Source organism: Gracilinanus agilis, chromosome 2 (genome assembly GCF_016433145.1).
Source record: "Gracilinanus agilis isolate LMUSP501 chromosome 2, AgileGrace, whole genome shotgun sequence".
Classification (NCBI taxonomy): Eukaryota; Metazoa; Chordata; class Mammalia; order Didelphimorphia; family Didelphidae; genus Gracilinanus; species Gracilinanus agilis.
Genome location: NC_058131.1, coordinates 33,841,882 through 33,859,213, shown reverse-complemented (window position 1 = coordinate 33,859,213; position 17,332 = coordinate 33,841,882). Strand labels below are relative to the sequence as shown.

The window sequence follows — 17,332 nt, the reverse complement described above, 5'->3', positions numbered from 1 at the left end:
CAAGTCATTTGCTACAATCTGTTATTCTATCTTTCTGGTCATTGTGAGCAAGCCAATAGTACCACTGGTTGAATGACTAACCCCAGAGTTACTAATTTGCAATGTATCTTGAGGCAGTCTTTAGAGGATTGCCTCAGGCATTTATTCTTGATTCAGCTATTTAATATCTTTGCTAGTTATGTAGTTGAAAATATAAATGGCATGTTTACCATATTTAGAGATTTTTCAAAGCTGGTAGGAGTATGTATGGCCAACATGTCTAATAGGTTCCAAAATGATATCAATTGACTTAATAGTCTAGAGTGAGAATAGGGATACATGTTAAGTCCTATGGTGGTCAGCCAAATCAGCTTTATAAGTACAAGAGAGGAGGTGTGCACTAGAACACAATTCATCAGAAAAAAGTTAGGGGTCTTTTGGTGAACTTAAATTAAAGCTCATTATTAGTTAAAAGTGCAACAAGGCAAACTCACCAGCTAATATACTTTAAGTTGCCTCAAGAGAGGCTTGGTGCCTAGAGTGAAGGAGGCAACAGTCCCTCCATATTCTGTCCTGGTCAGACTATCTAGTTGACTGTATGTAGTTGTAGGCCCCACATTTTAGGGAGGACATTGATGAACTACAATAGAATGGATAGGAACTTGGGGCTAATAGGATTTGGAAGAGAATGTGAGAGTTGTCTTTAAGTATTTAAAGGTCTAGCTGGTTGAAGAGACATTAAAAATGTAGTTTGGCAGCTTTAGAAGACAGAATTAGGGTCATTGGATGAAGGCTCAGTTTTTCACACAAGGAAAAGCTTCCTCAGAGTGTGTCATAATGGACAGTAGAGTGTTGGACTGGGCATCTTAGAAGTATGAATTTAGAGTTGGAAGGCACTTTGGAGAAGGTCATCAAGTTCAATCTCATTTTATAGACAGGAAACTGAGGTCTAAAAAAGCTGGGTGATTTGCAAGGCAGGTAGTAAGTAGTAAACGATAGAATCTGAACAGGAATGCTGTGAATGCAAACCTAGTTTCAGCACCTTTTGATTTTGTCTCTGTGCCGCCTTATTAGCAAAATCAGGAAGACTGGGTTTGACTTTAGCCTTTAGATGCTTATTAGCTGTGTGACTAGATGAATTTCTTGACTTTGGGAATCCTTCATTTGCTCATCTGAAAAATTAGTAGAATAAGTATTACTTTGAATTATTGTCATGATCAATGAGACAATGTGTAAATCACAAATCATACAGCCTTATAGAAATGTAAACCAATGTTATTCTTTCTAATAACTAGAATTAGAATAAACCTAATAATTTGGGAATAGTTGAATTAAGTAATGATATATGAATATAATGGAATATTATTGTAAGAAATAACAAATGTGAAGAAATTAAGAAGACTTTAAAATGAAATGATACAGAGCCAAACCTTGTCACCTAGATTTAAAGTTATGTAAGTAAAGTCATCCAGTAACCACAAAATCCATTTGAAATGCATGCAATGACTTTGTTGCCTCCTTGGTAAAGTTAACCTACAACTTGTTTCTTTTAATAAATCAGTTAACAACAAACGCATTGTTACATATACTTGTATTCACAATGACGTGGCATTCCTGCCTTTTTGATACATTAATGTATTTGTTTTTAATAAATAACAGAAGTCTAATAACACTTAAAATAAAAATGTCGATATAAAAACGCTGAGTGGGCTGTGTTAAGAGGTAGTGAAAACTGGCTACTACTTGCCTGGTATGCATTCCAGAAAATTTGGGTATGAGTACAGGTTGGATGCAACACTGTCAGAGGTCTTGGATTTCCAGCTATTTTCTTTTTCTTGCCCAAGATTCCCCAGCCTGGTCCTAGAACCCCACTGCCTCTTGAATCTCATATAAATGTTCTTTCCATGAAATTTTGGAGTTTATTTCACAGATGATGGTGGTTCGAGATCAAACTCATTAGAGGAAATTGTTTGAATTTTTAAAAATTTAATTTTTATGAAATATAAACATCTGTGAGGCCTGCTTCTGGTATATACTGGCTTGAGAATACACATGTACATATATCCCTTACCTTCTGTCTTAGTATCAATTCAAAGACAGAAGAGTGGCAAGAGCTAGGCAATGGGGGTTAAATTACTTATCAAGGGTCATCTAGGAAGTATTTGAGGCCAGTTTTGAACCCAGTTTCCTCCTAACTCTAGGCCTGACACTCTTATTTACTGTGCTATCTTGATGCTCTTAAAAATACATACATTTTAAATTTAGCTTTCATTCTGTATGTTCTTATTCTTCCTTAGAATTGCTTCTGTGGAAAATTTATACTCCGTCCCTTGAGACCATGCCGTAGATATTCTACAACAAGAAACTCTGGGTATGTAAGTGAATATTTCATCATTGTAAATTGTTTTAAATTATGAAAAAACAGCAAGTATTTTAATTTTATAAATTTTTTTTAATTAAAAAAAAAAACCCTAAGATCAGCCTTCTCTTTTACCCTCTCTTCCCCCAAATTGAGAAGTCAAGGAAAACAAAATCTCCTTTTAAAGTCATGTATCATCAAGAAAAATAAATTTCTGCCTTAGCCAGGTATGCTTTAGGTTCTCTTTGAGGCTACCCCAATCAAGATGATTTCTCTGGAATTATGGTTGATCAGAATTTTTAACACTTTCAAAGTCGATTGTCAATACATTCTGCTAGCAATTATTAAGCTCCTTCTTTGGACCAGGCATGGTGCCATATGCGAGAACACAAGCATAGGGGAGACTTGGGTGAGTTTATAGGCAGCAGGGAAAGAACCATGCGGTGGTAAGATATTGAAAAGTAGAAGCAGCAGCTAAGTAGCACAGTGAATAGAACATGTTCTGAGCCAGGAATCAGGAAGATCTGAGTTCAAATCCTGCCTCAGATACTTAACTATCGGTGTGCCCATGGGCAAGTCATTTTAGCTCTGTCTCAAGTGTAAAATGGGGATGATAATAATAATAGCACCTACTTCCCAGGGTTATTGTGAGAACCAAATGAGATAATGTATTTCTAGAGCTAAGCTTTAGCTAAGTGCCTGGCCCATAGTAAGTGCTATTTAAGTGCTAGCTATCTAGCTAAAGTTTTTATGTTTTAAAATAAACTTTGTGTATGTGTGTTTGGTTTTATGTGGAGAAATGTAATCCTTATTTAAAGCCTTTTCCTATATTTTGAGCAAATAGACACAAAGGAGTCTTGTAGTGACAGCCTAAGTTTTGTGCCCTAAGACTGGATCTGGAAGAAATATTCTCATTGAGGCCTTTTTGGTTCTTTTGTAATTCAGCTCTCTTTTTTTATGGGGTCCTAAAATTGACCTGTCCTTTGAAAAAGTTTATTTGGTAATGAATCAGGTTCCATCTCCAGTGGCTGGCATATTGCCCTGCATGTTACAAAACTCCAAGGTATTAAGCACTCCCTGTGTGTCAGGCATCAAGTTTGGTTTGAGGGCTCCTGTAAAAAGCCACTGGCAGAGAGATATCACTAATTGGGGAGAAGCTTAGAAAATGTTGCCTGCTAGGTCAATTTTATGGAATCTCTTTAGGTTTCAAAGCCAGTCTCTCCCCCTCTTCTCTGCTCTTAAGGTGGCCCTGATTCCTAAATGGCTCCATCTTTGTCTTCTTGAGGATTTGCCTTTCCCTCTTCTTCGGGAATTGAGCAGGCTATTTGCTCCCTGTCATAGCATCAAGTTTAAGAATAAAGTAACTGATTTCCTTATTTGTGGTTTCTAAATGGATTCTAGGAAAACAGTGCTAGAGAACCCTGAGGAAATGGTTGTGATGGAGAAAATGTTATTCTGAAAATTTTGATTATTTCACATATTTTGTTTAATCAGATAATATTCAGAACCTCTTTCTCAATTTTAATTATTTTCTATTTCTTTGTTTTAGGCTTTCTGCAGGCAAAATTGCTGGAGCAGGCCTCTTGTTTATTGGTGGTGGTGTTGGTGGAACTATTCTCTATGCTAAATGGGACCAAAGTTTCCGAGACAGTATAGAAAAGACTGTACCTTTTTCTGAGAAAGTCTTTGAGATGGTCCTTGGTTCTTCTCAGAAACCACCATTGCTAAAGAAGCCGGTAAGACTGATTTTTTTAATTGTAAAATAAGTCATTATGAGCAAATAAACAAAATAAGGGGTTAGCTGCTACATAAAACTTTCACATTAACATGGTAGAACCAAAAGGTTGAACTACAGCCTAAGACAGACCTTTCATTTGGTACCTCTTCCCATTGGCACCTGCCTCTGGTCTGCCTGCTTCTGTCTCCATCTTTACTTCTTTGCTTTTGTGTTTTGTCTTTAATGTGTGGATGGCCTGTGTTTTGCTGATTGCAGTCAGCTTTTCATCCTTGTACAGTTCATAGTTTTTATTCTTTTGTAATGACGTTGTTAAGGTGTAATTGTAAAGAAATTAGGATATAAAAATATTTTTGTGGGAAACATTTTATTCATAACAAATATTCCCAGATTTGTATTTGCCAAGACTTTTTTTTTTAAAACTCTTTATCTTCTGTCTTAGAATTGATACCAAGATCAATTCCAAGGCAGAAGAGCAGTAAGAGCTAGGTAAGGGTGTTAAATGACTTGCCCAGGGTCACACTGCTAGGAAGTATCTGAGACTAGTTTTGAACCCAGGACTTTTCCATCTCTAGGCTTGGCTCTATCCACTGAGCCATCTAGTGGCTCCTGTTTGCCAAAACTGTTTAAATTAATCTAATTTCCCTTAGTCATAGAATAATAGAACTAGAAAAGTATCTTCCTGCTTCTCTTGTGACAACCCAGTCCTCTTATTTCACAGATGAGTCTCTGAGATGTTATTAATTGCCTTGTTCTTTGAGTGAGCTAATGCAAAATGAGGATCTGAAGGCCCTGTTCTTCCGATTTTTTTGTTCCTTTTTATTTCTACTCCACTAGGCTTTGTTTGAAATTCCAGTTATTTAGCATATTAAGTATGCTAAAAAAAATGCAGTAGTAAAAAACTAATGCCCAGAATGTAAACAGGTGGTTGAGAGGACTAAAAAAGAGTGTTGTACCTGAAATTTCAGGTCTCTGTTACGTAGTTTGCTTTTCTTAGTCCAAAGATATATCTGAAACCTTTTAATAGGCAATAATGTCAACCCCTTTTGTCACCAGATTAAATACCTATTAAAAACACTTAACACCTGCACCAAAAAAAAAGAATTTATTAACATTCTTGATTTCTTTGCACAGTCTTCCTCTATCTGATATAAATTTACAAAAACAACAACAAAAACCTCTTACCTTCTTAATAACAACTCTTAAGACAGAAGTTGCAGGGATTAAATGACTTGCCCAGGGTCATACAGCTAGGAAGTATTTGAGGCCACATTTAAGCCCAGGTTCGCCCAACTATACTAACACTCTCTCCTCTGAGCCACCTAGCTGTCTTCAATCTAATGTGTTCTGTTGTCTGACCCAGGTGCAGGTTTTTCTCACATGCTAGGATGGTCATCCCTGGCTCTTCTTTGGCTGTGGGAAGTTGAGACTCCAATTGGCCATCTGCTGTTCAGAGAACACAGCTCAGCAGAGAAGATTCAGTGTTGGGAGTGTGGAAAGTCTGGGCTCCAGGCTTGTCCCAGACATACTAGCTGTGCCCCTCTGGGAAATTGCAGGATTTTCAGTTTCTCTGTCCCTACACATCGCACCAATCTCATAAGATTATTGTGAGGACCTAGTGAAATGATTTGCTTGAAGCACTTTATAAATCATAAAGAACTCTATGATGTGAGCTCTTATAACTGCTAGTAGTTTCATGGGCCTCAGGCAGCTTAAAATAGATCTGCTTAGACCCCGCACTTGAGTCTATACTTTGCTAACCCATCCCCACCCAAGCATTTCTATTTTAAGGTCTGTGGCCTCAGGGAACAGCTAGAGGAATCCATCAGAGGCTAGAACTGAGTGGAAGGTGGTTCCCTCTCCTGCCTCCTGTAGGCTGTTTCTCGTGGATCTTTTTTGTCACTCACAACTTTCAACTTTGATTTCTCTATATGTAACATTAAAAAAAATAAATCTCTTTACCTTATGTCTTAGAATTGCTACAATATTGGTTCTAAGACAGAAGAGTTGTAAGGATTAGGCAATTGAAGTTAAGTGACTTGCTAAGGATCACACAGCTAGGAGGTGTTTGAGGCTACATTTGAACCCAGGACCTGTCTCCAGGGCTGGCACTCTATCCACTGAGCCACTTCACTATCCCTGTATATAATTTATAAATTGATAACTCTGTTTCCATATGTCCCCCCTCCCCCCACTGCACCCACTTATTTCATGGATATTTTTACTTGGATGCCTTAATATCATTTCAGACTTGGTGTGTTGAAAATGAAAATGAACTCTCCCAACTAGATCCCACTTCTTGCTATTGTTTTTTTTGTGTGCATATTCTCCCCATTTCCCCAGTTTCCCATGTTTGAATCCTCAATCATCTGAAAATTCTCTCATCCCAATTTCCCATAAGGCACCAAGTCCTACCCTCTCCTTAACAATTTGTCTCACTTCCCCTTTCCTGGCATTCCTCTTGGTGCCTTCTCCTTCTGACTGTTAATCCTTTCATGCCTCAGCTACTGTTAGCTCTACAGGTAGCTTCCACATTCATTGTCATAAAATACTGATTCCTCTTTCCCCAGCGGAATGTTGTAAAAACCTAATAGGATCATAAGTGGGAAAGTTAATATTGGTGGTGGTCTTCGTGAATCATGGAGGAGTGTGAACCTGGAGGGTCAGAGCTCAGGAGACAGGCCCAGCTCTGAGTTTAGGACGGTGTTACAGAAATGGCATTAGATTGGGAGTCAGGAGACCTGGGTTTCAAACTCAGATCTGCTCCATGTCCACCCGTGGACACTGGGACAGTCCCTTAGCTGCTCTTGTCATCCACATGCATGAGGGCCTCTGTGACCTTCTGGACTCTAGTTTCCTCCTTTATTTTAAATGAAAAGTGGGCCGGGGTGGATGGAGGAGGGAAGAGGTTTGCCTTAGTCAATACTCAAGTCTCTACTAGCTCCTAGAATTGATGATCTTTTCACTTTGGTATGTCTTACTTTCTCCACTAGACTAAAAGGTCCTTGAGGTCAGGAATCACAGAAACTGTGGGTTGTTTGAGCTGTCCCAGACCATGGAGAGAGTTACCATACTCTTGAGAAAACTAAGGCCGACATCTGACCCTTGGTCCAGTGTCCTTTCTAAACCCCCCACCACTTTATATACTTCTCTGTTTCTCAGAGTTCCTTCCCACTAGTGGGCACTTGGTCACTATTGTTGGTTAATTAAAAGTGAACCTTTCCCCTAACATCTAGTTAGTGAGGAATCTGACACTTTGGTTTTTGATGAGAGGAATAATAGTTACTCATATCTGAATGGTCCTTAATGGTTCCAAAGCACTCATCTTACAACATCCCCTTGAGGTAAATAATACACATTTTACAGATTAGAAAATAGCCCCTGACTGGTTGTCCCTTGCCCATAGTCCCATAGTTGGCATTTGAACCTAGCTCTTTTGGCTTAAAAAAAAAAAATTCATTATCCATTTGTAGCAATGAATACAGCAGACATTTATTAAGCACCTACTATATGTAAGACCCTGTACTCTAAGAGCTTACACTATTCACTTCTGACACCAGCATTGCATGGCTGGGAAGTAGATTAGGAAAGGGGGTAAGTCAGACTTTAGTTAGCATTAGCACTCAATTGGTGGTACCTGCTAGTGAGTGAAAATGGGTTGTAAAGAGTACCAAAGTCAGAAAAAGCATGTAGACCAGTAATCGGGGCGAAAAAAGAGAGAGACCTTGGGTAATTAACTAGGTGGCTCATTTCCTGAATAATGGAATGGTGACTAAATATGCATTTCTCATGAAACATGAATTTTAAAAAGATGTTATAATTTTTTCAGGTTTATTTTTTAAATTTAATTTATTATTTTTTTTTCTATGAGCAAGCATTTATCCCCTCCTCCCTTTATTTCAACAACAACAACAAAAAATAACCTATTTCCCACAGTGCACATCCAATAACATGACTCTTTTCATTTTGAGACTGTTACTGCTCTTTGTCAGGAAGGCTAGGTGGCATACTTCCATGGGTGAGCTTTCAACTGCAATAAGAAAGTAAGATTTCTCCATCCAACTAAGCTGAGTTCTCAGTTCTGTAATGTTGTCAATAGTTGAGACTAAAAGTAATGTGTTTTTTCCTTCTTGTTACAGTTAGGACTTTGGGCCCTTTTTTGTTTTCCCCCCAAAGTTTAAATTTTTTATTTTACTTTTTTTTAATAAATTTTTATTTCTAAATTTTTGTTTGTATATTACCATATTTCCCAATAGAGTTCTTCTCATAGCTCTCCCAAAGAGCCATCTTTTATAACAAAGAATAGAGAAGAGGAAAAAACCAGGTCAGCCAAGCTAACCAATACACAGAAACCCAACATCTGGAATGTTCTGTATTCATATCCTTGCCTGTCTGCCACAACCCCACCTTCCCCTTTCCAAAAAAAGGGTCCTGGCTTGTGGATTTAGAGGTGGGAGAGACCTGAGAAGTCATGGAATCCAACCTCTTCATTTTACAGGGGAGGTGCCTTTGAGGCCCAGAAATACTGACTCAACCAGGGTCACATTGGGTCAGCGTCTGGGGTAGAAAGGATTCCAGGATTCAGATGCCAGCCTGAGCTATTCCAGATGGAGCTCCCATTCTCTTGGGGACAAAACAGCCATTGGCCTTTCTAACTCCATGCTATTCAGTTGTTTTGTGGTTGTTTTTCATTTGCTTTCACCATTATAATTATTTGGTTTTCTTGGTTTCTTTCAAAGTCATTGGAAATTGTTGCCTGCTACTTCTGGAATTTGTACAATTTCTGAAACTGAAATGTTGTTTCTGTTTCCAAGATTGAACCTGGTCCACTAAAAATTTCTAGTGTGTCAGAAGTAAAGAAAGAGTCTATACCTTCCTCAAAACTCCAGAAACATAAGAGAGACACTCCAAGTTCTTCAGCTTCAGGTACTTCACTTTTATCCTGATGTTTTAAAGTTAAATAGAAATAAATAAGTAGCTTTGATACTTTTGTACCCAAAAGCAGATTGTCCCTTTCATTATTGGGAGAGTCAACCAGGGAGATTCTTTCATGATCCTATACATATGGCAAGGAAGGAGCAGAGCAGCCCGTACTGGTGGCTAGTCTCATTCCCAAGATCTTGCTGCTACTTTGTTCTTCTTGGTGTCCCCCTCCCTTCCCCACCCCTTGAAAAAGTGAGAGAGAAGAGAGAGAGTGCTGGGGAGAGAGAGAGGAATGAAGGAAGCAAGGAGAAAGAGTAGAAAGAGGGAGAGTGAGACAGAGAGGGAGAGAGAAAGAGAGAGATCCCCCAACCTTTTTAAACTTAATCCTCCAAAGCCAGCTAAGCCATCCTTTCATATCTATTTGCTTCTCTGCCTGGCTCCTTGCCCTCAAACTTCAGCTCCTTCTGCTGCCAGTGCTCACCAAGATCTTTTGGTTTATCCAGTATAGCCTTAGCTTGTGGAGACAATGGACTCAGTTAAACTATTGGTGTCTAGGAAGTCCTGAAATGGTTTATTTTCCTAGGCCATAGTTAGAGAATCAGAATGGACAGCAGGAACTGTCCTTCCTCAGGGTTCTAAGTACAGTGGCAGTGACCCTCAGGCTCCTTCTCTGAGTATTGACATTGAGGGAGGCCTTATCCAAGCTTAATGTGGGCCCATTTTTTGGTACAGTTCACTGAATGGTGTATTTTAATCCTGAAAGGTGGTTTTAGATAATAAAACTTCCTTTTTCTCATGTTGCCTGCTTTTGTAAACCATTCCTCCTTGGCTTCATTTCTCATTTTCCCCAGCTTCCATCCTAAGAGCTACCATCACTGGTGGCTGGTCCTCATATATACCTCCAGTTCCACTCTCCTATTATTATTTTGTGGATATATGTGCTCACTTCAAAAAACAGATCTCTTAGTGTTTCTTTCTCATCATCTCCTTCTCCTTTATTTTCTGTTGTGGATGGGATCCTCCTTCTACAGCCTTGGTGGTAGAAGGTTCTCTTTAAACTCTTCTTTCTTCTTTGCATTGCTTTTTGCCTTATAACTCTGGATATCCTTCCCTTTTCAAAATTTTATTCATATTTTGGATCATCTTCCCTCCCTTTCTTCATCTGTAGCCAGACAGGATGGAAGTGGAGATAATCTTGGGTGCTGTTGTTGTCCCCTATCCCACCCTCTCCATCTGCCTCCCAGCCTATAGCTCCATTGTGTTCCTCTTTTTAGCTCTCCCATTTCCTCATCTCATTCTCCAGCCCATTCTTCCATTCTTCCTTCCTTCCTCATTCCATTTCTTTTTCCCATCTTGTGATTCAGGACTCTGCACAAGCTTCCTCCACTTGTGTGGTAGCCATTGAATGTCTCACTGTTCTTTTGGCTTTCCTCTTCTGCTAAAAGCTTTTTCTTTCAAGTAAACATTGACAGTTATCTTAATGCCAATTAGGACTGCTTGACACACTTTTTCAGTGGCCTTCTACCTGGGAGGGAGTCTCCTGGGTGGGGCATTTGTCTAATTCTCTGGGTATAGAGTCTGTCCAGACACATTCCATGTATTGGAAGATGTTTGCCAAATATGGTGATCATAATAGCTGCAAATATCTCTGTGTTTTTGCGTGATAAGCATGGGAAATAAGAATTTGCCTTGAGTAATATGTATTTATAGCACCTACAGAGGCAGCTCAAATTATTTCTGCACCAGGTGATGTTCTCTCTGTCCCAGCTCCCGCTGTTCAGCAAGAAGATTTCATCCAAATATCTCAGCTTGAACAAATCAAAGGAATATCCAAGCCTCATCCTACAGGTAGTACAATTGCTTGTTTCATTTGTCTCTTGTGAATTCTTATGGAGTACATAGACACATTAGGATGACTATAGTCTATTGGGTCACTCTTAAATGTTTGGTCCTCTTCAAGGCTCATGTCTTAGTCCCAAGTACATCTTTTTGAAAACCTTGGGGCAGGATTAGCAGCCATATTGCTTCTATTGTGGCTATTTGGAGTAGGCCTGGGTAGAGTGAAGACATGTGGTCATAGAGCTCTTCCTAATGCCAGAATCCTCGTGTCTCCAGTTGCTATAACCAGCAAAAGCCCCATACACTTGCAAGTATGAGCCTGTGGGGTTTTCAGCCCCATCAACCTGTATAAATTCTGCATTGAAATATGGTTCCTTCTGTTCTGTTGCAAGAGGTGGATTATAAGATTGGATCTTCGTCTTCTGTAAAAGAGAGGCTCTCAACAGAGGTTTCGACTTTCCAGGCCCCACAGGATACAGACAAGCAAGAACAAAAGATCCGATGTATGTGTGCCTACCAAAGCTCTAAGTATTGGGGGGGTTCCTCTTGGCTGAAGCCTGTTCACCTTTTGAGCCCAGGATTCATATCTGCCACTAAGTCTTTGGTTCTTTCCTTTCCTTTCCTGGGTGGCAAGAGATTGCCTGTTCTTGACAATTGGGCAGTCTTTGCCAGCCCAGTTATCTTTAGCATCTTCATCCCATCATCCATATTCTGAACATCTTCCCTTATCCGACCATCTTCCCTTATCCCATGGCAAGGGCCAACCAGGCAAAGAACTGGATCCAATTCTGGAAGATTATGTGACATGTACTCAACAGGTCACACATACTCTGTGGGCTCAAGTCACCGAGTATGTGATGGGCTCAGTGGCAGGCCTCTCAGTCTCCCCATCCATAAAATGAAGGGATTAGACTACATGAACTACTACCATTGCTACTAGCTAGCATTTATGTGATGCTTTAAGGTTTGCTTTATAAATATTTATCTTGTCTGAGCCTTACAAACTCACTTGGAGGCAGGTCCTATTGTTATCCCATTTATGGAAGAGGAAACTTGCTGTCTTCTTCTGACCTCTTAAATCTCTTTCATCTCCAAATCTGTGATCCCACATGCTTGTTATAGTATTTGTTGCTGTGGACTTTCTATGTCCTGGAGATCAGAAGAAGCATTGTTGTTATTGCTTATGGGAAGAATAGCTCATATTGACAGAGTACTTTTACCTCCATTTTCTTTTTTTTTTTTTTTTTTAAACTCTTGTACTTCGGTGTATTGTCTCATAGGTGGAAGATTGGTAAGGGTGGGCAATGGGGGTCAAGTGACTTGCCCAGGGTCACACAGCTGGGAAGTGGCTGAAGCCGGGTTTGAACCTAGGACCTCCTGTCTCTAGGCCTGACTCTCACTCCACTGAGCTACCCAGCTGCCCCTTACCTCCATTTTCTGATTTGAGACTCACAACTTCCTTTTTGATAGAAACAGTACAAGGATCTAAGTTTTGGAGAATGTAGAAGACTTCCTGACATCCTGTTGATGAAAATGAGGATCACCAATCCTGACATGAGACGTAGCCCCTCAAGGGCTTCGCTCATGTGGCCCTAGGTTGCAGGGGAGGTGGCCTTAAGGGAGACTTGCCACAGAAATACATTTCCCAAATAACCAAAGCTTAATCCTTTAATTGACAAAATTTGAAAAGAATTTGAATATGACTCTTCCCAGAGTGTCTCCTGTACTTCCTTTCCTTTTTTTTTAATCCTTGCCTTCTATCATAGAACAAATATCAAATATTGGTTCCTAGGCAGAAGAGAAGTAATGGCCAGACAGTGGGGGGGGGGGGGGTAAGTGACTTGCCCAGGGTCACACAGCTAGGACTGAGGCTGGATTTGATTCCAGGTCCTCCTGACGCCAGGCCTGGTTCTCAATCCACTCTCAACCCAGCTGCCCCCTTTAGTCTCTAAAAGAATGTTCAAAACCTAATTAACTTTTCTTGTTTCCTCCTTATTGCAATTTATTATGATAGAATGTGGGCCAGAGGGTCACGGACAGGGGTCTCTGGGATCAGAGATGGGGGCGAGATTTGACGAATGAGGTTAAAAGGAATGACATTTATCAGGTTCCTAAATTTCTATCATGCTCTCCTCCTACTGGCTCCTGCTTCTCTCTTGGGCTACTGCTTCTCCTAAGCTAGAAGCAGACCCTATTTTATCTCTTTTACTGTAGGAACCAAGCTTAGCTCAATAATTGGAATCAAACAGTCAACAGAGTTTTGACTAGAGCCTGGTCTCTGGAGCCAGGGAAGAGATTTCTCTCTGCCTTCTATATCATTCTCTTCTCTGCACCTGTGTTCTCTATTTGTGAACTTACAGGATAGAGGAGGGAAAGTTTAGGGGGATTTAACCCCTTGGTCCCCCACACCCCCTGAGTGGCTCCTATGGCCCTCAGTAGGCTTTTTGGAACTGGTCTGTCTTCTCTGCTGCCTTCTTCCCAGGTCCCAAAGCCTCTTAGGACCATGGGGGTGGGGGGTGGGGGTGTCTGTGTCTGTGTATACCAGAGTGGCCTGAGACCTTTCCCTTGCTTGTTTCCCTTCTCCTCAGAGTTCTTTGATTCTTATACTTAGAGTTAAAGACTTCTGGAGCTGCAGAGACACAGAGGGCCTAGTGTGTGAGCCCCAAGTCCTGGCTAGTGTTGGTGGTGGTGTTGCTCTGCCTGGGTCATTAGGCAAGGTGTTTTGGTTCTTCTGACTCCCATCTTTTCTACCTTCCAATTTTGCTCCTGTTTATTCTGCTTCAGGTTTCCTTTTATGGCTCCTGTTCAAAGTTGTGTCCATCGTTTTAGCATCCCCTCGGTTTACTTTTAGGGAGATAATATCCAGTCACTTCAGTCAGCAGTGAGTAAGCACTTAACTCAGCAAGGCACTGTCCAGGGTTCTGGAGTCATGAGATACCATCTGCTCCCCTGTGCAATGGACAGGCTGTGAGAGCGGGGTTATAGCACATAGAACAGGGATCCTGAAGAGGAAGTAACAAAATGAATAATGTAGAGAGCCCAACTGATTGTGGGGTACAGGAAGCACATCCTGGGGCCCCATGCCCTTGAGGGGAGGGAGCAATACACTGGCCTGGGGACGACCCACCTCCATTAGACAGGACTGCCTTTGCTTTTCTGGGTGTCCCCAACACAGGGCCCAGCACCCAGTAAACCTTCAGTCTCTAATACCATCACCCTCAGTCTTTTCATCTATAAAATTTGGATACCTCACTGGAGTATTATGAGATTCTAATAGAGCAAAGTTTTGTAGACCTTAAAGTACTATGTGCATGTCAGCTATTCTTTTCCTCCAGGCATATTCTGACTCCTATATTTTCTACATTCAATTTAAATTATCTTTTTCTATAAAAAGATCTCTGCTTATTTAAATTTCTCCTTTTCTGTAGTTTATATTTCAGTCAAACATGCCTTCCTTTAAGCTATTCATCAACCCCCAACTTTGGGAATTCTTCTATGCTTTCCATGGCTTTTGGAAAGATCTTTCCTCTTTTCCTTAGAATCCTTTCTCAAAGACTTTTAAGTTCCAGAGCTTCTCAGGACCCCTGAAGATGATGGCATATTAGAGTAATGATAAAATATTAATGTTCCTCACCTTTTTGCTATCTGCGTCTTTTCTGATTCACTTTCCAGGTCTGTGTTAAATCGTCTTCTCATATGGTCTAGATCAGTGATGGTGAATCTTTTAGAGACTATGTGCCATGTTCCTCCTCCCGCCATCTCCATCTTCCCCCAGACAGGGGAGGAAGTGTTCCTGTTGGGCTGTTGGGCAGAGGGTGGGTAAAGTGAAAAAAATGGCCTTAGTGTGATGGAGAGAGAAAAGGGACCAGCTCCCTTGAGACCCTCTGCCTTTCTAGTAACTAACTCTGGCAGGCCAGGGCTCGTGTGCCCACAGAGAGGGCTCTGCATGCCCTTTTTGGCACACGTGCCATAGGTTCGCTATCACGGGTCTAGATTATCATTAGCCATTAAATGGGCAGACCATACTATCTTGTTCCAAATAATTTGTCATACTTGCATATACAAAGTATTTGGGAATAATATCAGTCCTTTGTAGATGTGCCATCTTAGGGTATGGGGGACATTTTTATCCTGCATTTCTCATGATGGGAGGATCCCTTGACTGTTTTTACTTTGGGTTTTATTCAAGCTCTGGCCAAGAGCTTGGAAGATTCTCTAAGCCGCACTGCCAAGATTACTTCGCAGGCCATTGCTGCCCAGAATGCCGCCGTCCAGGCCATCCATACCCACTCGGGCCTGCTGAAGAGAGCCATGGACAGTTCTGAGGTGAGCAGAGCTTCCTTTCTAATCAAATGGTCCAAACCCTTCTACCTTCTTTTCATGTGAAAGATGTGATTTCATGTGAAGGCAGATGGTTTGGTGTTAGGTGACAGCATTGCACTTCCCTTCCTTAGTTACGTTTCACACCAGTGCACTATTCTTTATGTCCCTCATCAGTACAATTGGACATGCCTTGCTGCAGAACAGATGCTGAGGGAACTGTGGTGACTTTGGACCAGCCCTTTCTGTAAGAGGGTTGGCTTGGAGTAATTCTTCCACATTATAGTGCACATGCATCCAAAGGGTGATTTCTTTAGTCCCTAACAGTTATAGACACAGCCTGTGCTGGTTGTAGCATAGTTCCCTCCAGTCCTAGCTGCCATGCTTAATGGTTAGCGGCTGCATGCTAATGCAGAGCCATTTTGAAATTTAGTGCCTTTGCCTACTAGGCACTTTTTTGACTCTAATAATCACTTGGGCTCAAATCCGCCTAATGATGAATTTTCACTTTCTAGGTTGCAAATGGAAAATCAGCACAATGGCGGTCAGTAGAGGACGCCTTGAAGGATCGCAGAAAGGCTGTTGATGAAGCTGCTGATGCCCTTCTGAAAGCCAAGTAACTACTCTTTCTTTATGGAGAAATTAGTCTAACAAGAAGTCAGGCTGAAACTCATAGTGGAGGATTTTAAATGAGAGAATTAATATTTTTATTGGATTACTAAATTACCTGAAAGCTGAAATTTGCTGTGACCATGCCAGGATTCCACTGCTATCCTCTGACCATGTGGGCAGCTGTAATAGCACTTTTAGCACATGAGATTCTCAGTTTCCCATCACTGACAGAGTTGTGTGTAATAGGTTTATTTTTACTCGGTATGTTTTATGTGGACTTCATTGAAAATGAACTAGAGGGATGGTGCAACTAGGCAGCACAAAGGACAGAGTACCATGCCTGGAGTGTCAGGAGGTCCTGGGTTCAAATCTGACTTCAGATACGCCCTAACTGTGTGACCCTGGGCAAGTCACTTAACCCAGATTGCCTGGCCTTTGCCATAAGCTCTTTTGTCTTAAGAGTCATTACTTGGTATCAATCTAAGACAAAAGGTAAGGGTTTTTTAAAAAGAAAGAAAATCCAGAGGACCTGGAAATTGGTTTTTATTTTCTTATTGAGGAACATAGCACACCAGCTTCTTCCTTTTCTAAGCTGTGTTTCTGGTTGGGTGACTGACCCACTTGCAGGAATGCTGCAGAGGGGATTCTGGCAGTGATTGGGAGGATAGAATAGATACCTAAGGTGTCTCCCAACTATATGGTTTGGGAATATTCAGAATAAAAAGGCATGTAAGAAATTATGGATTGTTTATAACTGGTTTGATAATCAATCTCAAGATAACCAATTTAGAGTAGCAGCGTGTATGAGTGAAACTCTTCCACAGATGACTTCCAATTCTTATCATCCCTGAACAATCCAAATCTGACCCCATTTTTGCTTTCTTCTTGATTCATACTGTATGTTGTTGATCATTTGCTTTAAGCATATCAGACTCTGATTAACCCTGACCCCATTGGAGTTTTCTTGGCAAAGATATTGGAGTGGTTTGCCATTTTCTTCTCTAGTTCATTTGACAGATGGGGAGACTGAGGCAAACAGGGTTGAGTTACTTGCCCCGGGTCACACAGTTTAGGAAGAGTCCAATGGGGCCAGATTTTTTTTTGTTGTTATTCCAGGATAAAGTATTTTAAATTTAACATTTTTTACTGTTATGCAAAACATACTTCCATATTGATCTTGTTGTAAGAGAACACTCATACATAACCAAAACCCCAATATAAGACCCAAAGATACACTGATGTGAAAGATGACTCCTAATAGTTCTTTCTTTAGAGGTGGATAGCATTCCCCATCATAAGTCTTTTAGGGTTGTCCCAGAGTATTGCATTGCTGAGAATAGCCAAGTTTTTACAGATTTTTATTGTCCAGTATTGCTGTTACTGTGTGCAACATTCTCCTAGTTCTGCTTATTTCGCTCTGCATCAGTTCCCTCAGACCTTTCCAGCTTTTTCTAAAATCATCTTATTTGTCATTTCTTATAGCACAACAGTATTCCATTACCAACATGTACCACAATTTGTTCAGCCATTCCCCAGTAGATGGACATCCTCTTGATTTCCAGTTC

The 17,332-nt window shown here is 40.7% G+C and overlaps 1 protein-coding gene across 7 annotated transcripts in view; it reads left to right on the top strand.

The window, feature by feature from the left end:
- The window catches only part of IMMT (inner membrane mitochondrial protein), a 40,201-nt gene that overhangs the window by 9,246 nt on the left and 13,623 nt on the right, over positions 1-17,332 (top strand). For 2 of the 7 annotated variants that reach the window (XM_044663062.1, XM_044663061.1), the window contains exons 2-8: positions 2,277-2,350; positions 3,888-4,074; positions 8,888-8,999; positions 10,707-10,844; positions 11,228-11,338; positions 15,025-15,161; positions 15,671-15,771. In XM_044663062.1, coding sequence (XP_044518997.1) covers positions 2,277-2,350; positions 3,888-4,074; positions 8,888-8,999; positions 10,707-10,844; positions 11,228-11,338; positions 15,025-15,161; positions 15,671-15,771 — 860 coding nt within the window. The remainder of the gene's footprint in view (positions 1-2,276; positions 2,351-3,887; positions 4,075-8,887; positions 9,000-10,706; positions 10,845-11,227; positions 11,339-15,024; positions 15,162-15,670; positions 15,772-17,332) is intronic. The other 5 variants (XM_044663063.1, XM_044663064.1, XM_044663065.1 and 2 more) reach the window with 5 other exon arrangements.